Here is a 22,640-nt window from a genome sequence, read left to right as displayed (position 1 = left end):
ATTATTTGCATGTATATACTTAATTATAATTAATATCATGTATAAATATTTGATATATTAAGAATACCTTTTTTCTTAAATATATATGTCTGTGTATTTATATATACAAAATAATTTTGCACACTACATACACACATATTATGTAACCACACACTTTTATTTTGGATGCGATTAATCACGATTAATCGTTGCCCAGCCCACATATACACACACAGTATTATATTCACAAAGAAAAAAGAGAATATCATATATATAGAACCAAAAATACAACATTTAAATGCACTGACAAAAATGAATCCATAAAATAAATAAAAAAATTAAATAATAAATAAATAAAATTATTTAAACTAAAATTAAACTAAATAATAAAAATATACACCTAATGTTAATTATTTTTTTACAATACACATTGTTTTAAAGCAGCTTTCCAGAAAATCATGACGTGTTATAGTATCTTAATATCGCCACGCCTTGAAGTCGCATTTAGATTAGAACTGGGTGATAACGGTTTGTATTTTGCGATAATATAAACAAAGACGTGAGAGAACATTTGTCATGACTACCGTAATTACACTAAAGACATGGTTTGTCTTCAACATGACAAATGACATCAGGCTTGTAAGATTGGATGATTTTATACAAATATTCTCATAATTCCTCTTTAATGAACACCTGGATTTTTAAAGAGCCTTAAAAAGAAACCAGAGAATCCTATTCTGGTTCTCACATCTGCTGTAATTACAGAACAGGGCAGTGGAGTCTATTTCTCAACATTAAATCAGCAGATATATATCCTCTTCTCCTCTATAGGTTAGTTCAGACACATTCAGGGCAGTGCAACCCACTCTTGCAATAGCTCCATTTATCATTCTGTCATTGCAGCTTACACAAAGGTGTGGCTTTGTGGATGAAGCTAATGTATTTGTGCTGAGAAACACCATTAAAAAGCTTTGCAGCAGCATTGGCCAACTGATAATGACTCAAATTGAATATACACTTTATTCTCAACCACTATAAGAGACTATGAAAATATCTGTAGTTTATAAGTGGAAATTGTTCCAAAAAGCATAACGCACTCTGTTTTTTACCATTCAAGCGTGATCAATTTTGAATCTCTAAAAAGCACCATAGTATATAGTACTAATGCACCACAAATAGTGCTCTATCTATAGAGCCATAGTGGCATTACTGGGCTAATGACCCACAGCTGCATACTGTGTCATCCATAGTGTCGCTGATGATCAATAATGCCACAACAACAAAACCAAATGCATGCATAGATCACTCCGACAGCAGCCATGCTGTTCAGATCAAATTTGTAATGTAGTGAAAACGAGCCAATGTATCGGATGTGGAAAAAGTGCCATTTGCAGAGTTAGAAAAGACTGCATGAAAAGTGATAAACTGAGGTTATCTCCTGTTCACACAGCCTTTTTAACCTGTTTTCATGTGTCGTTTTTGTATTATATTAAAAATATTGTGTATAATTAAGTGCATAAAGTCTTAAGTTATATATTCATGTTATTCTCACAATGGCAGTAAACTATTTTAAAATTCATTGTTTCTCCTTACTACTACTTTTTTATCGTTTAAATTTGTAAAAACGCCTACTGCTTATATATACGTTAAGAATATCTTCAGGGTTTGTGGAATTGCACACAAATTCCCATAATTACATGAAATGCAGGTATATTTTCTTTCTCTTTGTATTTTTACTGTATATCAATATGATGTAAGATTATCCGATTCAAAACAATGTGATAAACAAGTTAGGTCAAAAGTAATCTAAAAGTAATCAAAAAGTAGTCTGATTATATTACCTGAAATGTGTAATGTAATGGATTACATTACTACCTACAATTTTTGTCATGTCATTTATAATCAGTACCCGACTACAATTTGTATGTAATCTATCCAGCACTGTATATGCATATAACTTAATAAATGGACCAAGAAATATATATATATATATATATATATATATATATATATATATATTAGGGCTGTCAAACGATTAATCGTGATTAATCGCATCCAAAATAAAAGTTTGTGTTTGCATAATATATGTGGGTGCACAATTATTTTATATATACAGTATAAATGTGTGTCATGTGTGTGTATTTATACAAATAAATTATACACAGTACACCCACATATATTATGCAAACACAAACTTTTATTTTGGATGCGATTAATCGCGATTAATCGTTTGACAGCCCTACTACATATATATATATATATCGACTGTATCGATTACATATGATTATGGCATTATATTATGATGATATGTGAAGTGTTTCAGTAATATTGCTCATAGCAAAACCTAAGATACCAGAAAGACACTACTTGATCATTTTAGTCTCGCATGTGTACCTTAAACTAACAGATAGGTCTGTGAACAGCAAACATTTGTGTTTAAAAAAAAAAATCACAGCAATATTTCTTCTGGCCGGCAGAGGGAGACAAACTCAATGTTTTTATTCCTGCTGTATATCAAACTAAAAGCATCAATTCTTCATCCAGGTTTCCCACACTTTTAAAACAGTGAAATTCTATGACTCATTAGTAGGATGAAAAAATACTGCACAGTGTTCTTATTATTAAATGCAAATTAGAAATATCACCTTGGCAACTATCGGAAATTAGTTAACGTTGAAGTACTAAAATGACAAACAAATACTGGAATAAAAATAAAATAAAATAAAACTATATATAAACTGATAAAATTTCTAAAAGCACGATTTAAGCTAATCGTTTAAATCTTAAACTAGCCTCACTTTTGTATGGATTTGATCAATTTTAGGGCTGTCAAACGATTAATAGCGATTAATCGCGCCCAAATAAAAGTTTGTGTTTACATAATATATGTGGGTGCACCGTGTATAATTATTTAATATATATAAATACACACACATGCTTTTATATATTTAAGAAATATTTTCATGTATATAGATTTATATAATTTATATTATATATAAATATTTTTTTTTCTTAAATATACATGCATGTGTGTATATATATATATATATATATATATATATATATGCAAAATAATTATACACAGTGCACCCACATATATTATGTAAACACAAACTTTTATTTTGGAAGCGATTAATCGCGATTTCTCGTTTGACGGCCCTAATAAATTTACAAAAGTTTTTCATAATTAGAATAAGTTTTAAAAAAATATAACTTAAAAAATTAAAAATAATTTTAAAGAAGACTGCACTCACAGAAAGCAATTTCTAACCAATTAAATATTTTAAACCCAAGCTAGACATTTCCATTACTTTTAGCGATTTCATTACTTTCCCTCACTTTTCCAAACAATTTAAAACAAGGAAATGTAAGCGTAGTGATGTGCAGTACCTTCAGAAGAGCCAGCGCCACATTGAAGATGATGTTCAACCCCTGTAAAGACATTGAAAAAAAATTACACACACAAAAACAAACACACAGAATTTATTTGCACATCAAACTGCCTGGAACTACACAACTGGCCACATATAAAGGCGTTTTATTATAATAAAGATGCTACAATGGTTCGGAAGGGCTGCAATGCCATCTTTGCGTTCTACAGTGGGAAGTGCGAAGCCGAACGCATTTGCATTTCCTAAAATAGCTCGAATCATACAAAGAGCTCAAATGTGTGGGAGTGACAGGAGCTGAAGGAAGAGGCAAACAATCTCGCTCGCACACGCTCAGGTGGACTGACAGGCAGGTTGATGTGCACAGGCACAGTGAAGGACGGGCGGGAGGTGTTGTGTGTGTGTGTGTGTGTGTGTCAGAGGGGAGCAGGTGGCATCGCAGTAGCGAGCGGAGAAGCAATGCTGAAGTCAGCTCCGCATGGAAACACCCGTCTCGAGCATCGCTTAGAGGACCCGTTCACATGGCAACACCGAGCTAAAAATATCCCATGTTCTCTATTAATAACAGACGGCAGAGAGTATCTGTTCCCGACGGGCTCTAGATGGCGCTAGGGGGCTAAATGGAAATTGCAGGGGGGATAATTATGTGTGTTTGTTGAGGGAGGGACAATACTTTTCTCTTTGGCTTTGGAGCTGTACACTTTGGTTATGTAGGAAATGTGATTTTACAAGCCAAGTTGATATAGTATGATTGCTTATAATCGATACTAGCAAAACTATCTGCATTTACATATACGGGAAATCATCAACCTGAACATTTAATCCTTTATCAACTTGAAGAGCAACTATAGAATGTTACAAAATTGCAATATTAATTTCAATAACTATTGATAATAGTCTTTTATTCCTTTTAGTTTGGGTTTGGTAAGACTTTTAATGCTCCCGAAAGAAGTCTCTAATTTAAAGGGCTCATGACATGAGAAGGGAAATTTGCCTTGATCTTTTGACATTTAAGAGGTCGCTTCTTAAGACCTCAATGTATCGGGCCGCGGATATTAATTTTGTTATGTCTGCATGTTTTTTTGAATGTCAAAGTGAACTCAACCCATTCATTTTAATCTAGTCTTAGTGAACACATAGCGAATAAACTAAATGAGAGATTCCTAGAAAGTGTGAAACAGATGAGCGTGCATTTTTTTAAGGTGAATCGGCACACAAGTTGGCACTAGTGGAACAGCGTCTCAGGTTCAAAATAAGAAACAACAACAACAACACATTTATATTAATTATAATACTTACAGAATACAGATATCTAGTTAATTACTTTAAAAAGTTATCTTTCAAACTTTTTATTCATGTAACCTATTTAATTCTCAATAGCACTCACTGAGTCAACCTGACTTTGTTTCCCAATGGACTGTGAGCCCTTGGTACCAGGAGATATTGAAAGGCAGCCAATCAGATTAGAGCTTACCAAAGTGAGAAAGAGCTTTCCCGGTTTTGTGTGCGATAGCATTGCATGATCAGTGAACGATTTTCTTTGGATTAGTATTTTGGGACAAAACGGAATTCAAATAAACTGAAATGTAAATGTGATTAGGGAAAGATTGCATACATTTATAACAAGTTACTCAAAAGTAGAGGCAGAGCCTCAAAAGTAGGCAGAACATTAAATGAATTAGAGATGAACTGATATTTGGATAAGAAGAGAGAGAGGTGTCTCGCAAGCATCTAACAGATTCTCATCATGCGATTCATTGACTGAGACAGGCTAAGGAAACTTTTAATTGTCTTGCCTCGGGCTACCACAGACGCTGAATGAAAGGAAAATGGGAGAAAAGCGATGAAAAAAAAAAAAAAGGAAAAGCTCTCAGAGGAGCAGAAAGGTTGAAGCGCTACTTTTGGAAAGACACAAAGCCCATTTCTAAGAAGTCAAAGATGCTTGCTTTGGGAAATCTAACGGAGTTCAAGAAGTTTAGAAACTAGTGAACTTTCCATCAGTTCCATGTGCTATTCAAATCCCAATACAACTACACTATTTATTTAGACTGAAAAGAAATAGATTTTAAAAACCTAAAAAAGGTTTTTAGGTTAAAGGCCATTGCACACCGAGTCGGAAATGTTCGTATGCGTTTTTTTTGTATTTGTGATTCGGTGGTTCTGAATTGTCAAAACACCATCCAAACCGCTAGCTACGGATGCGAAAAACACATAAAATCGAACCCGATTTGATTTTTTTTATGACGGACGAAAGTTTCGGAAGCAATGAGCAAGTATTTATTTTTTAACGTGCGGAAATTTTAAAAAAAGGTATGCGTTTTTTTAGGGCTGTCAAATGATTAATCGCGATTAATCGCATCCAAAATAAAAGTTTGTGTTTACATAATATATGTGGGTGCACCATGTATAATTATTTTATATATATATATATATATATAAATACACACACATGCTTGTATATACTAAAGAAATATTTTCATGTATATACTATATATAGATTTATATATGATTTATATTATATAAATATAAATATTTTATATATAAATAATATTTTTTTCTTAAATATACATGCATGTGTGTGTATTTATATATATATATATATATATAAAATAATTATGCACACTGCACCCACATATATTATGTAAACACAAACTTTTATTTTGGATATGATTAATCGCGATTAATCGTTTGACAGTCCTAGTTTTTTTGTATTTGTGATTCGGTGGCTCTGAATTGTCAAAACACCATTCAAACTGCTTGCTATGGATGCGAAAAACGCAGAAAATCGAACCTGATTCGATTTTTTTTATGACGGACGAAAGTTTCGGAAGCAGTGTGCAAGCGCCATTGACATAACGCGAGGTCGTATTTATTTTTTACCGTGCGAAAATTTCGGACTCAGTGTGCAAGGGCCTTAAGAAGTAAAAAATGATTTAATCCATGAACAGTTTATCTTCAACAGGATTCATTAAAGGGCCCTTATTATGGATTCTTGAAAATGACCTTTCATGTGCGTAACATAGCTCTGGGTGAATGAAAACATCCTGCAAAGTTTTAAATCTGAAAGTGCACGTATATAAAGTTATTGGCTTTCAAAAGTAAGAGTCGACTCTGAATCAATGAAATTAATTGTTTTTCAAACTAGTCATAAGCCATTTCGCCAGGGATTGCGCGTGCAGACACCAGGGAAAACTTGAACCTCAAACCCGCAGCTGATTCCTGTCTCAACAGAAATCGAGGCAACATTTTTCCAGTCTTCAACTGTTCAATTTTTGTATAAACAAAATCGAGTCTGTGGCTCGATTTCAACTTATGTTGTGTTGCACTATTTAGTCTAACCCATAATGACATCTTATTGGTTAAATGACTTGGTTAGGACATGGTTGCTGTAATTGTGTGACTGGAAAAGGATTTATCACCTCGCACAGGAGCAGGTCGGTGATATGGAAGACCATGCAGAGAGGGAACTTGGCGGTAAACAGTGTTAAGAACCACTGGGACGCGTACATATGGGCTTCCAGGTTCAGGTCCTGGAAGTGAGACCAAAGGTCCGGCAACTGCTCCTGGAAAGAGGAATTAGAGAAATAGGAATGGTTAGCGTAAGGGAAATAAACAAGCATGTTCTACTAAGGATGATAAAGTAATTGTATTTATTTTTTGAAGCAAAGGGGGTGGAGCTTGGAATATGTCAAAACAAAAAGAAAAACAGACAGATATGTAAATAGACAGACAACAAAATGATAGAAAATAGACAGATAAAACAATAAAATGAGTTAGACAGATAGACAGATATGTAGAGATGGAGACAGATAGAAAGACAGATACAGTATATGACAGACCGACAAACAGATAAACATAATGATAGCTAGAGCAAGAGACAAACAGATAAAATTATATATAGAATGTCAGACAGACTGATCCTTTTCTTTCCACCAGCTTTTAAAGGTGCACTGTGTAATTTTTAGCAGCATCTAGAGGTGAGGTTGCGAATTGCAACCAACAGAAGTTACGGTGGCCGACAGGAAAAGATGTCGTCGTCTGAGACAGCAGAGAGTAGCCAGTTGCGAAATGAGGTTACTTTACAAACATAAATTAAGAAATTAGCTTTACTTGATTATTCAGTAAAGTGATATGTAATTGCAAATATTATTGTTACTTATTCATAATTGTGTCAGTGTTTTATTCGCTGACTTTAGCTAGCTTCTTTCCATGAAAAAGAACATAGTGACGAATCGCGTTTGTCCGTTTAGGGCTACTGTAGAAACATTTCAATGTAAGGGGACCCGCGGTGTAAGTAGACAGAAATGGCTCATTCTTAAGGCCCGTACACACCGGGACGAATATCAGCACGTGTTATTCGTCAGCGTTTTTCCAACACGTTTTTTTGGTGTTCACACCCAAGCGATTTCCGTTGACGATGAGCCGAGTGAACATGCAAATTCATTCCCTGACATTAGATGGCGCCAATTTGCTCTGCAATACCACTCCATAACAGTTCTCTTTTATCAAGATGTTTGTAGTCCCTGTCGCATTTGTCATATAGTTCTTTATGTTTTAGCACCAACAAGAACTATATTCATCTTGCCTTGCATCTTCCTCGTCTTATTTCTTCCTGGCTGTGTAGACGGCGACGCTGCTTGGCGTATATCTTCTTCGCCGTGGCATATGTGTGCTCGGCAAGACCGTTTTGTGTTTGAGCGCCCCCAAGTTGTGTTTTACTGTAACTTCAGAAGCTCCAAACACGTGAGCAAAAGCACCAATCTCATAGGTCAGATAGTTTTTGACGTGGCGCGTCAAACTAAAAAAACGAACCCGAGGCGTTTTTAAAAAAAAAAAACTCACATTGGCGCCCTTTGTTTAGTCAAGAGGCGTTAAACGTTGGTGAATAATGCGCGCGAAATTCGTCCCGGTGTGAACAGGCCTTAAGGTAATAAAAAAATAACGGTTCAGTATGTAAGGTCTTTATACACCACTGCAAACATAGTTCTGTCTACAAATCCTCCTAAAAATGACACAATGCACCTTTAAAGCATTTCTTTCACGAGTGTAAGACTGAATTACATCACAGTATCAAGAGTGCAGTAATAAAGCACCTTACACAATCAGCATCTAAATCAAAGACTAGATAGCGTGCTTTGAACAAAAAAATAAAAACCAAAACAAATATCTAAAAATAAATAAAAACTATAAAAAAATAAATAAATAAATAAAATAAAAAATCGGGGGAAAAAAAAAAAAAAAAAAAAAAAAAAAAAAAAAAAAAATCGAAAAAAAAAAATCGAAAAAAATAAATAAATAAATTTGGGGTTTTTGAGGTTCCATTCAGTCTATAGCAGGAAAAGTACATGCCAAAGTTAGGGGTTTGTTTAAATTAATAACCCTAGGTATGATAAACGGCAACAGTGATGCTTGCCTCAAAAAAGCGTGTAGCTCTATGTATTCAGAGACCAAGCAGAAAATAAATCAAAGACGTAACCGACATCTACAAAGGCACATCTTAAATTAGCATCTCAAAAAGAGAGATAGGAGCTGGATAGGATCTTCCGGAGCGGGAAGACTGAATATTTTTGGGGGGTAAATTGCATTGTCAGATCAGAGAGGTGGGAGCGTTGTGTTAACACATGCAAAGTAAATGACAACAGAGGAAGAGATTCTTCCAGTGGCACATATGGCACGTTTCACATGATCGATGCGAACGCTCTTGCAGTAGCACAGCTAGTCGATACTAACCAGGGTGGGTTTAACGCCGAAAGAGGCTACTTCAGGCCTAATTGCATTTCAGCACAAAATTAAAACCCATTTTCCAGCGCATTGGGTCTAATAGCTTACACGAGGGCCACCGCTTTCACTCGAGGCGCTCATGAGAGCTGATTGAGTCTGCGTGTCACGCAATCTCTCAACTAACACTCAAAGGCCAAACCTGCAGCAGACGCTCCAGCTGGTAGAACTTGCAGTGAAGATCTTCAAAGTTGTTTTTGTAGAGCTCTCGGAGACCGTAGTTGTACATGATCTTCACCAGCACGCAGAAAGCTTGCTCCTCGGGCATCTGAAGAGAAAAACAAATGTGAACGATATTAGAACAATTTTTAGATGATTTCAAATGCTAATGATTTTTGGACGAATATGCTGTGATGAACACAACCAACCCATGATGTTTAAATGTGTCAGCTGCAGTGATGAAATCAGAGTTTGTTTGTGTTTGTGAGACGGAGAGTGAGACAGACAGAGAGCTGGGTATTAAATCACACAGACAGCGTGTGTGTCCCGAGCTCAATGGGCTCCTGCAGGTATACGGGCTCTGTCATTAATATTCCTGACAGCTCCTGAGCTTCCTGGGCAAGGCCACGGGAAAGACACTTACACTATATTATAGAAATCCCCAAACGCACTCTAATATCAAGCCTCACACGGGCCTCTGTCGCAGAGAAACAAAAAACGGCATCTTATTCAGCCCTCACTTTAATTAAATATGGGATTAACCGTTTCATCAATGTCCTTCCCTCGCTTCCTGTTGCTCTCTGCCTATTATTAATGTAGGTCCTCAAAAAGTCAAGGATAAAGCACAATGAAGAAGGTTTTTATTTACACTATTATTAGTGTTATTATTTAGCTAGCTACTGTAGTGAATTACAGTTTAAATTGTTGATTTGCCATCAAAAGAGGTGAGCTTAAAGATAAAACTGACCTAAACGGATATTTACGTAATGCACAGTAAGAAAAAGTAATATACTTCTGTTGCGGTATAAATTCGGACAGATTTTTAAATGTGACCGTATTTTTCAGGTTAGTGTCTCAAAAAAAGAATGATTAAAAACAAATATAAATACATAAACTAAATATTCAATATTAAAACAAAATAAAAATGAAAGAATTAATGAAACAAAACAAAAACAAATAAAACACAAAAAAAAAAAACTAAAAACAGAAAACAAAAAATAAAAACACACAAAAACTCAAAAATAAAACAAAACCAGTTGTAAAAAAAACCCCACCAAAAACAGAAAACAAAAAATAAAAAACAAAAACCCAAAAATAAAACAAAACAAAAAATAAAAACAAACAAAAACCCCAAAATAAAACAAAACAAAACCAGTTGTAAAAAACCCCCACCCAAAAAAAAAAAAAAAAAAAAAAAACGCAAAACAAAATCACCTCTCCTCAACTAAACAGATTATTTGGGGTATATTCAGGGTAAATACTTACATGTAAAAGTAATACGGCAGCCAAAAATGATTGACCTTGGCAATAACCAATCTCCTCATCATACACAGAGTAAGCCTGTGGAAAAAAAAACATCAGTTTAGATATTGTGCACAGAAACAAAAGCCTTCTGAAACTTGTATCAAATAATAAAAGTTTTGTTTGTCTGTTTTTTTTTTTTACATTTATTTTATGTAATGCTATTACTTAATATTCTGAAACATTTTTGCCGTTATCAATAATAATACAAAATAATATATATATATATATATATATATATATATATATATTAAGTATTTTATTTAGAGAAAAAATATTTTATATTAAAAATAATGTATACTTCAAAAAACAACAACAAAAAACCAGTATGCTAGATGCGTAACATCTGGTTCCCAACATTAATTAGCATTAAATATTTTTTAATGAATTTGCAATTTGTTGTAAATGCTGCTTCATGCTGTCTTTAAATCACGAGCAGTTATAATTGTGCTTAATCATATGTAAATGACTGGAAACAGATAAACTTTCTTGGCAACATATGCCGCTGCCAGGATTAGCTGGATTGAAGGTCTTTTGCACATTTTAGGAGCCTTTTAATCTGTCGGTGCCAATCAGCTGATGGAGAACCTCTTAAGACTCCTCACAAAAGAGATTTAACAGAGAACAGGGCAACTACTGCACTCCTTTTCTCTGCCACTCAACACTTTTCTCCTGCTTTTCTATAATAAATCATTTAATATACATTCATTTATCATTCCTCAATTAGAATTCGGGCAAGAAGCATAGTTTATTATTGAATTATGATTGGCAAGCAACGTCATTTGATGCACTATACTGAATTTCTGGTCAAAGGTGTCGACGTTTTAAAACGCCACTTACATGGCTCATTCATTCAGATTTTAGAGCCAGAAGAATATGCTGGATAATTGCTTGTTAGATAATAACTGCATTAGTTCCATCTTCATTTCTAAATATAATAAGAGATCTATGATGTGTAAACTAGCATTTTGTAGATTTGCAACAGATAGCAGGATGCATGGAGGCGAGTACAGCACATGTGGCTGGATTTCTACCAAGGCCGTTACAGCAAAACAAAAGGTCAGTGGAAAGAGATGTAGCAGCGTGTCGTGATGCTTGTTATCAGACGGCAGGAGTGAGTCATGTCTGGAGGATGCGCAGCTTTCACCTCACCTTGCAGATCTTGTATAGAGAATCTTGGCCATCGCCTCCCGAGTCTTTGAAGTAGTCGTGAGCAGGGAAGGTGCGATGGATGTCTCTGGTGATGACGCCTTCCTGGGCAGAGTCCTGTGGGTCCAATAAACACTTACAATCAGGCATTTTTGGGAGCCTTTTTATTTGATCAAAACAATATTTTGTATTATTTGATGTATTTTATCAGGGACGTGCACAGGAATTTTGAGGGGCAGTTGCTCTGACCTGAAAAAAGGGCACCCCCCCCCCCTCCCCCTCACGGGCTATATGAAGGAATATATTCAGTTGAATTTGTCCCCTTCCAAATTGCCTTATCTGGCCGTGTTTATGCCCAAACGCAATGCCTCATCTTATGGTCTTATAATTATTTATAAAGATTGCAAAATGTCAGAGATGAGACAAATGAGCAAAAGAGTTCCTCATTGTTTATTGTTTTTTTAAATTATTATTTATGTATTTTTTTATTTGAAAAGAAATAATCTGGATTGAATGGAAAAAAATAAAAAACGCTTAGATTTTGGGAAAAAATACAATTCTTTTTTGCCAATCCTGACCTCCCCCTGGGGCCCTAAGCAAAATTCTGCTAAGGGGCCCGCTACCTGATCTGTGATGCCGTGAGCCATGTAAACCATTTGCCATTGCCGCTCAATACCGCCCAATACAATCCTCCCTCCTTTAAACAAAACAGTCAAAGAATAAGTACAACAATATAGAACATAATGAGGTTCAAACAAACAATATTTACTGAATAAAGCATTTTTATAGAATGTTAAGTGAATATTAACGTAAACATGAACAAGAAGAAAATAATAAAGTACAACCCTGAACTTTGGCTTTTGCGATTAACTTTGGGTCACTCTACAGCCTTGGTATTTTCGGAATCAGTAGCCTATGATTTTTATTTTATTTTTATGCATGTTGAAGCAAATCTTGATTTATGGTTATTTACGGAGGGATTTGCATTCATATTGACCAGAATGTCCATCTAATCATCATTTTAAATTCAATATAGCCTATAAATCAATAGTCAATCAATGTCAAATTGCCAATACATTGGTTTCTATCTTGCATAATTAGTGCAGTTGTTTAGAGTTTTTAACTACACTGAGACTAGATAATCAGTGTCTTTATAATATGTACTTTGATTGGGAGTGCCATCATTCACGTATTGTACGGTATTTCTCTGGTCTCCACATTTCTGCTTGAAAAATGCGAGTTTCATTTCGTGCACGCGCATATGAACGCAACACACGCGACGCGGTTATGTTTTCCGAGCTGCAGTAAACAAACACTGTTGTTGCACTTTGTCGTTTATCAAAAACAAAACGTAATAAATAATGGTATTTTACTCTCACTTTTGTCAGGCAAAAAGTGATGCAAGTGATGCAAGAGATGCACTGCCTGCCCAGACAAACCATCAAACTTTGCTGACACTAGAGAGGAGGGAACACAAGTTTACCTGACTGCTGTTTCCGCAATTCACTCTCATGTTTTTCTTCTTCCTCTTTTCGTGACGAGAAGGATAGTTTCGCTTCATTTTGTCATGGACTTCGTACACATTAATTAGCGCGCGACACGAGATGGAGGCGCGGCCTGAGTAATTTGCGGTGCCTTACCGCACCGGTCGCGTGCAGTGGTCTATGGTCTCGTGGAAACAGTTTGACTTTCACTTTTTTTTTGGAAGTGAATGAGGCTTTGCGATCTTTATATTATTTTTTGTCTAGGCCTACGTGAAATTCTACATCCATTGTACGATTTTTTTTTCCCTCGGAAGGGCAACCTGAGTCGAGAAGGGCATATGGGCAGTTGCCCGGGCAACCTGAGCAACCCCCCTGTGCACGTCCCTGTATTTTATAATTATTTTGATTATTATTAAAGAACTTAACAACACATAAAAATATAACTTATTTATTGTGTTCATTTATTCAATTATTATTTTATTCATATATAAATACTATTTTATTATTATATTGTATAAATATTTGTATTACAACTTTATTATTATTATTATTTACAATGATTTGCATCAATAAATGAATAAAGTGTTTAGTAATATTAGTAATTCGAATATACATTTTTATTATTGTATTATTATTATTAATAATTAGTTATAGATTAAAAAATATTTAAAATTAAAACTGATGTATAATAATAATTTGTTCATGAATTATGTTATTATATTAATAAATATATAAATCAAATGGTAATAATAAAATGTTTTATTGTAATTTAATTATTAATTATTAGTTAATTATTTTGATTATTATTAAAGAACTTAACAAATAACAATATAACTTATTTATTGTGTTCATTTATTATTATTATTTAATTATTATTTATAATGATTTGTATCAATAAATGAATAGTGTTTAGAAATATTAGTAATTCTATTAAACATTTTTACTATTGTATTATTATTAATAATAATTAGTTGGATTAAAAAAAATAATTTAAAATAAAAACTGATGTATAATAATAATTTCTGTTTATATATTTATTAAAATAATAACATATAATTCATAAATCAAAAGGTAATAATAGCATTTATTTTATCAAAAAAAAATTTGTATTATTTGATGTATTTTATAATTATTTTGATTATTATTAAAGAACACATAACAATATAACTTATTTACTGTGTTCATTTATTATCATTCAATTATTATTTTATTAATATATAAATACTATTTTATATTTGTATTACAACTTTATTATTATTATTATAATAATTATTATTTATGATTTGTATCAATAAATGAATAGTGTTTAGAAATATTAGTAATTCTATTATACATTTTTACTATTGTATTATTATTAATAATAATTATAGATTAAAAAATAATTTAAAATGAAAACTGATAATAATAATTTCTGCTTATGAATTATATGTTATTATTTTAATAAATATATAAATCAAATGGTAATAATATTTTTTTTTTATTGTAATTTAAATATTAATTATTAGTCATACTTATTTAAATACATATTTTATAATAAAAAATCATTTTGCACGGTTTTATTTATCATTTACTTATTGTTTACTATTATTTTATAAATAATAGTTTTAATAAAACACTACTGTATTATTACAATAATTCATTTATTACTAATATTTAATTAGTGATGGATATTTAACAACAATAATGCCCCACAATTAATTAAATGCAATTTTATACAGTTATTTTTAGTCAGATTCTAGACTTTGTGGATTTTCCTATGCTTTTTTTTTTAGAAACAGTGACAGATACAACAGCAAATAGGGAAACAAGTGTGTGATCCAAACCAGATAAGTGTGCAGATAAAATATGACACATGCAGCCTGCACTGGAAAAGCTCAATTAACAATGTGATGGTCATTTTCTCTTCAGTCTTTGATCTCCATCCATGCTCCTTAAGCTCCAATACAAACAAGCTTGAGCTTGACAGAGGACACTGAAGTAGCACGTATAATGTGTATTTTGTCAAGAAGACACAAAGAAGATTCCTCGAGTGAAGAAATAACCTTGTGTGAAGTGTTTACAGACTTGAGTTGAGATAGATTAAGAAGCGCAGGAAAGTGCCTTACTCAGCACAGCACACTCTTCAAAGCGGGACACAAATCGAATTAACAAGTCAAATGCAGACGGCGTTCCAGTCAAATGATGGAGAACATGAACAGACTTCTGAAACGCAGGACCAGGGCCAAGAGAGGCACTTAAAAGCATCTACTCTGGACCAAACTGATTTTTTTGCCATGTAGAATTATGGGAAATGTAGTTTTGCGGCACAAGCCTGTCAGAAACCGGTTAAACTCGCAGAATATTAATCAGTCTTTCCTATCAACTCTTGAGTGAACAGATCGGTGGAATTCACGCCGTGGCAACATCAGACGGTGACTGCGGAAATGTCTCTGGCAGGCTGAGTTGTAATAAGGTCCATTCCATTAACAGCGTGTGTCAGGGCTAATTAAAGGCATCATTAGTCAACTAATGCGAGAGAGGGAAGGACAGGTTTCCACCTCCCCTTACCTGTTTACACTGCGTCTGAGAGTTTGTTAAAGGGTGGGAAGAATAAAGCCTGACGGATGAAGCAAATATGGGTCTTATTTGCATCTATATGAGTCTTTTATCCATCCACAGCTGAAGTTAACTTACTCTTGTACATCCTGATTAATGCTACCTTCCCTTTTCTCTTTAACATTCATGCTATGAATAATGAATCCTTCTTTTCTGCCATTTCTCCATATACATGATCCGGATAAATTCTTGATGACAGCACAGAGCGCAGCACACCCATTTGTGGAACTTACTTCATCAGTTTACGTTTATGCGGAGGAAAAACAAGGTCATAAAGGCCATTTCCAATGAAGGTTACCACAGCATATGTGCAAGTGGGAGCATTATGCTTTTTTTTCTCAATGGATAATCAAGAACAAGCACAACAGAACCAGCAGTGTGTTTATACAGCAGTATATAGACATATAAAAAAAAAAAAATTCTCTTAAAGGGAAAGTTCACCCAATTCTGTCAGTATTTACTCACCCTCATGTTGTTCCAACCCTGTAAGACCTTCGTTCATCTTCAAAACACAAATTAAGATATTTTCGATGAAATCTAATAGCTGTATCACTCCTCCATACTAGTCCATTGGCTTCTTGAGGGATTGAAACTTGCCGGCCTCGAAAAGTTAATAAAGACATCGTTAAAATAGTCCAATTGACTACAGTGGCTCAATCTTAACTTTATCAAGCGACGAGAACACTTTTTGTGTGCAAAAAAACAATATAAATAACTTTATTTCAACTATTAATTTCCTTCTCTTTGGGCCTCTAGTCAGTTAAACGTCACACGTAGGCTCACTATTGGCCGCAGCTGGTCGTGTGTGATGCATGTGACGTACAACAGATCGCCCAGAGAAGGAAATGAATAGTTGAAATAAAGTCGTTATTTTTTTTCTCGTCGTTTGATAAAGTTAAGATTGAGCCACTGTGGTCACATGGACTATTTTAACGATGTCTTTAATAACTTTTCGAGGCTGGCAAGTTTCAATCCCTCAAGAAGCCTATGGACTAGTATGGAGGAGTGATCCAGCTCTCAGATTTCATCAAAAATATCTTAATTTGTGTTCTGAAGATGAACGAAGGTCTTACGGGGTCGGAACAACTTGAGGGTGAGGAAATACTGACAGAATTTTCATTTTTGGGTGAACTATCCCTTTAAATAGAAAGCTTTTGTAACATTATACGCTACCGTTCAAAAGGTTGGGGTCACTAAGTGGGAGGTGGGGAGAAATCAATACTTTTATTCAGCAAGGATGCATTAAATTGATCAAAAGTTGCAGTTACAAAAGATTCCATTTCAAATAAATGAAATACAACTTTCTATTCATCAAAGACCTTTGACCTTTGCTCAGCAATGACCTTTAGAGGGGAATACATAAAATCTGCATTTTTACAGCGAACGCCATTTTGGCGTGTTTTGCAACAGCAACAAAAAGACTCAAAGCTGTAATTTTGTCACAGTATGGGGTTAATCACACCATGGTGTATGATTGAGTTCAGCGGACTGTTTCACTGTTGCTCCCTTCCTCTCTCACCCCCATCACTCTCGCTTCACGCAGTGTGCATGAAAATGAAATGCTGCCTCATAAACTGCGAGTTAGTGACAAATGGTATTCATAAATAAAGCCAGAGATACAGGCTGCGAATGGTAATGTGGCCACTAAACATCTGTGAGGCTCAGCAATAGCAAAACCGCCCAGACCAGAGACCCAGAGAGGGGATAAACAAAGGGATGCAACCAGATTACATCCATGGCAGAAGCTTGAGTAAACTCTCTGCCGGCTTCCCGACAGGTTTGGGTCGACGGGATGCGTGGTCACAAATAACAGAAGGCCAGTCAGATTTGTCCAGGCTCCCGAAGAAAGATAAAACCACTGACCTTCGGGGACATTGATCTGAGGGAACTTCAACATGGGTGGGAGTTTACTAGAAGGATGCGAGTATCCTCGGTTCGTCCACATGAAACTGAACAAGTAGAGCCAGGCGCTAGCTAGCAACACAAAGGAAATGGGTTTGATTCCCAGGGAACACATAAACTGGTAAATGGCCAATGTTAAATCAACATTTTTGTGAAAACTAAAAGGAAAATCATTGGTTTTGAATACAGTTAATTTAGACATCACGACTCACAACATCACAAAAGATGTCATTTAACTCTTTCCACGCCATTGACGGAATTTTACAGCAATCCGTGTTTTCACTGTTAGGGGGCGCTAATACACATCTGAACCTCCTCAAAACACGCGCGAGGAGGATGCAAAAACAAGTGATATCAAATGTGATCATATGTAAACATTAAACATTAAACAGAACATAATTTAAAACTGCCAAATGTTACTGAATCAAATGTCGACCCAGGACGAGCTATTGGACAGTACAAGCATTAGGAGTGTTGATAGACTCGATCTACTCCATCTGTGTTTTCACCATCGTTCTGAATAAGATTTGGACGAAGTCTTTGACAAAAACTTGATTTTCTCAGCTTTTTGCTCAAAATCTTGCTTTCTTTATGAACCTTATCCATATTACCCAAGTGTTGATAAAAAGGTTTTAAAAAAAGGCTTTTTCTTTCTATTGATAAATTGCATGTTCATATATTCATAAAACAAAATATTTTGGGAGCCATAAAACTTTTGTGAAAATAATCAAAAAACACTGGCAGTGACTGGCAACTTAAAAAAAAAAAAAAAAAAAAAAAAACTGACAGGCAAAGAGATAAGTTAATAAATATTTTGTGATTTTATAGAGATCTGAAAAATATGAATGATAACCATATAAAAAATGTATTATAAATAAATATAGTAACTTCTAAATAAATGTAAAAAAGTAAACCTAAAAAATATTTTTTTTAAATAAATCAACCAAATAAAACATTTAAAATCGATAAAGTGAATTTAGACATTGAGATATAATGTACACATAATGTATATAAATGTTATTATACATATAGTGAACATTTTCGTCAACGATATTGCATGTGTTGATAGTCACAGTTATCGTTTAATGACGTGGTTGTCGTCTCTCAGAAGAAGCAGCTCATTTGCATTTAAAGGGAGACACAAAAAACGTTTTTTGTTCATCCTAAAAAAGTGACAATTTTAATATGCAATATAAAAATATCTGTAGGGTATTTTGAGCTAAAACTTCACACACTCTGTGGACATCAAAGACTTATTTGAAAATGGCATTATATCACCCCTTTAAATGTATAGTTTGAAAAATGGATACTACGATTCTATACTACATAACAAATATTAAAAAAAAACTGCTTTATAAATGTCATTAATGAAAGTTATCATGTAAAAAAAGCAGCTCTGGAAAGATTAAAGATAGGGCAGCACCTAGTATCACACTACTAAAAAAACGGGACTTCCTTCACATATGCTTAGTACAGCTTGACATGCTGCCTTGTGTGAATTGGGCCCAACAAATGAGCTGCCACAAAAGGACATCAACAGATGCGCCCTGAAGCTCATCTTGTTAACACCCCGAAATGACAGGCAGTACCGCACCTCAGCACGTCCTAGAACGGTGAAAGCCGGTCGGTTGGGTCGCAGCAACGCCGGGGCTAAAAGCTCCAAGCAGAGTCTCCCGCAAGACCAGAGCGAGTCGCTCTGAAATCCGAGATGACAGCAAACAACATTAGTGCAAGCTGGACTGAGAGATGCAGCATGACAAGCTGGTGTGGAGGCACAGTGATGAGTGAGACAGCCTCGCTGTCTCCGAGAAGCTGCCGTCAGGCTCGCTCAGTCACTCTAGAACTTTCCGTGGTGGGCACACAGTGCCAAAGAGCCTCTGAAGTTTGCGCCGGGCCTCCCACTGGGTTCTAAGCCAGTCAGCGCCGATCTTGTGCGGGTCTGACAACAAAGCGGCTGTCACCAGAGCCCCACCCGGGGCGAGCTGACCTATTTCTCGGAAGTGACACCAGGAGAAGAGAGTACACAAGTGGCGTGATGCACTATCAAAAGCCGAATCTGCTCCAAGTGGAGCCGTAGATGTTACTACGGGGATCCGAATCTGTTCCTTCAACTCCCGATGCTGCAATATGCGACATTATAGGTCAAGCCGGGGTCTGTGGAAAACGATTACAATATCTCATGCTGTTCAGCTGCGGAAGATGAAATAAAGATGTTGACCGTGGTTGTTGTGCTGAATAGAACATGAAATAACCAGCATAGCAACATAAACAAGAAACTGAAGTCTTAAATGCCAATAATAGCACAATTTTGTTCACTTATAATTGCAGAAATCAAAAAAGTTCTACTAATTATTTTATGTGATGGCTGATAATTGATAACTTGTATTAAAATTCAATGCTATATTGAGTCAATATTTTTTCAAATGTAAAAAATAAAACTTAAATACTAAAATCTACAATCAACTGTTTTGAATGCTAGAAATACAATTAGGCATCATAACATTTATAATTCACAGTATAAAAAAAATGTGAATTGTTTTCAAGACAGTGAAAGTCTGTGAGAAATGATTCCGAGTTTAACTTGTATTACAAAATCATAAATTCATTTCACATTCTTAATGAAAAACTGGTGATTATAAATTAAAACTACCTGACAGAGATGTTATGGCTAATAAATCGATAAATGGTCAAAACTAAAATTTTATTCTATAAAATTAATTAACAAAACAAACTAAAGAAATCAATCACTTTAAAAGCTAAAATGAATTCAAGCATCACAACATTATAATTTACAGCATCCAAAATAATACATTTACTAAAAATAACTAATATCTGCCAATAACCGACATGATGTATCATCACTGTAAAAAAATCTTTTCATGATTAGTAAATCACAACATTTTTTCTTTCGTCAAATCAACTTAAATAATTTATTTACTTCAGATAACATATAATTTTGAGTTTCTGATGATTAAATCATTCTCCTTCATTGTATTAACTCACTTTTTCCATTTCAATGAACTTAAAATTTTAAGGCAACCAGGTTACTTACTTTAAGTTAAACCGACAATATTTTTTTTTTACAGTGTACCATCAGCCAAGATGACTCCTTTTTACAGCTTAGTTTCTGTAAATGTTTTAGGAGGACCTAAAAAGTAGCTTTGCGATGAGAAATGTATATGTCTACAAAGAGAGAATCCTCTTTTGTATGATAAAGTAAATCCCCTGACCCCTTTAACCTTCCTGCAATGAACCCCAGAGTGCTGGAGGTTAAAATTAGAAGTGAAGGAAAAGGCTAGGCAGAAAAAAAAAAAAAAAATCTCAGGTGATTGACAGTAGGAATATTACCTCCTCTATTCCTTCCCTGGCTGAATTCGGCGCAGTTCAAAGGGGGCCGTAATTGAAATTGACAAACTGCAGCATTAGCCTGATCACAACAGCCAACCTTGCAGCAGCAAAATAAAAGGTGCCTGAGAGGAGGAAGAGAAAGGGAGAAAAGAGAGCGAGGAAGGAGGGCTGAAGTGTTCTCTATGCTTCGCAAGCACCAAGACAGATTAATCTTGTTCATGCATAATGCATGCCAGCGCGGTGTGTGATCGCATTGACGGCCGGTTATTAACTGTGTCACAGTGCGAAAACACACCCGAATCAACAGACCTCACATGCATATACAATCCACGGCTAAACTACTGCAAAAGACGAAGACATTGTGCAAAAGGCTATAAAAAAACAAACAAACTGTAATCATGGAAAGCTTGAGACTGAGAGATTACAGCTCGAGGCGTATGCCAACTTGTTTAAATCTGCAGTGTATACTTGAAGATGCAAATCTGATGATGTCCCTTCCATCTAAATGTAAACATTTTCTGGATTACGAGTTTTACAACTTCCATCAAACGTTGAGACTGTGTCACCAAGTTCATTAAAGACCAGAAAGCCCGCGGAGCTCCGTTCTGTCATGGCTCTTCGAGGATTTTTCGGTCTCCCGAGGGCCTGCAACATCTGGTCCCCGGGACAGACTGTTAACTCGTCTGTCAGCGTGTCGTCACTGCTCTTTTAATTGCCAGTACTGTGTTGAATGCTAATTCATTGGGCACGCTAATGATCTAATTCGAAAGAACCCTTACGATAGCAACCCTTGTGAGGTTTTAAGATTATAGATATTAATTTAAATAATCACAGCAAAAACTAGCATGTTATCAAAGACATTATTTAAAATAGTACTAAATACTATATTAATTATGAATACAAAAATGTACCACTTGAATTAAAACAATGACTTGTAGTGTTCAAATGATTCTCAATTCTTTTTTAAGTAGATCCACTGAAATTTAGACCAAAACCGATAACATATTTAACCGATAACTTTTATATTGGCTGATATTTATGGAACCTTGTTTCCGCCTCTGAATAAAAAAAAAGAAAAAAATAATTGCGAATTTTCATCTCACAATTGCGAGATATGAAGTCAGAATTGCGAGATATAAAGTCAGAATTGCGAGATGTAAAGTCAGAATTGCGAGATATAAATTCAGAATTGCGAGATATAAAGTCAGAATTGCGAGATGTAAAGTCAGAATTGCGAGATGTAAAGTCAGAATTGCGAGATGTAAAGTCAGAATTGCGTGATGTAAAGTCAGAATTGCGTGATGTAAAGTCAGAATTGCGAGATGTAAAGTCAGAATTGCGAGATATAAAGTCAGAATTGCGTGATGTAAAGTCAGAATTGCGAGATGTAAAGTCAGAATTGCGAGATGTAAAGTCAGAATTGCGAGATGTAAAGTCAGAATTGCGAGATGTAAAGTCAGAATTGCGAGATGTAAAGTCAGAATTGCGAGATGTACTGTCAGAATTGCGAGATGTAAAGTCAGAATTGCGAGATGTAAAGTCAGAATTGCGAGAT

At 34.8% G+C, this 22,640-nt stretch overlaps 1 protein-coding gene across 1 annotated transcript in view; it reads right to left on the bottom strand.

The window, feature by feature from the left end:
- Positions 1-22,640, bottom strand: part of rabgap1l (RAB GTPase activating protein 1-like) — a 90,076-nt gene that overhangs the window by 18,405 nt on the left and 49,031 nt on the right. The window contains exons 14-18 of the mRNA XM_039682325.2: positions 11,760-11,873; positions 10,572-10,646; positions 9,289-9,414; positions 6,788-6,931; positions 3,370-3,411 (exon numbers count right to left, since the gene is read on the bottom strand). Of these exons, the coding sequence (XP_039538259.2) occupies positions 3,370-3,411; positions 6,788-6,931; positions 9,289-9,414; positions 10,572-10,646; positions 11,760-11,873 (501 nt within the window). The remainder of the gene's footprint in view (positions 1-3,369; positions 3,412-6,787; positions 6,932-9,288; positions 9,415-10,571; positions 10,647-11,759; positions 11,874-22,640) is intronic.

The sequence above is a fragment of the Pimephales promelas genome, chromosome 2, assembly GCF_988280905.1.
Source record: "Pimephales promelas chromosome 2, fPimPro1.hap1.1, whole genome shotgun sequence".
NCBI lineage: Eukaryota > Metazoa > Chordata > Actinopteri > Cypriniformes > Leuciscidae > Pimephales > Pimephales promelas.
This window is presented reverse-complemented; position numbering and strand designations above follow the sequence as displayed.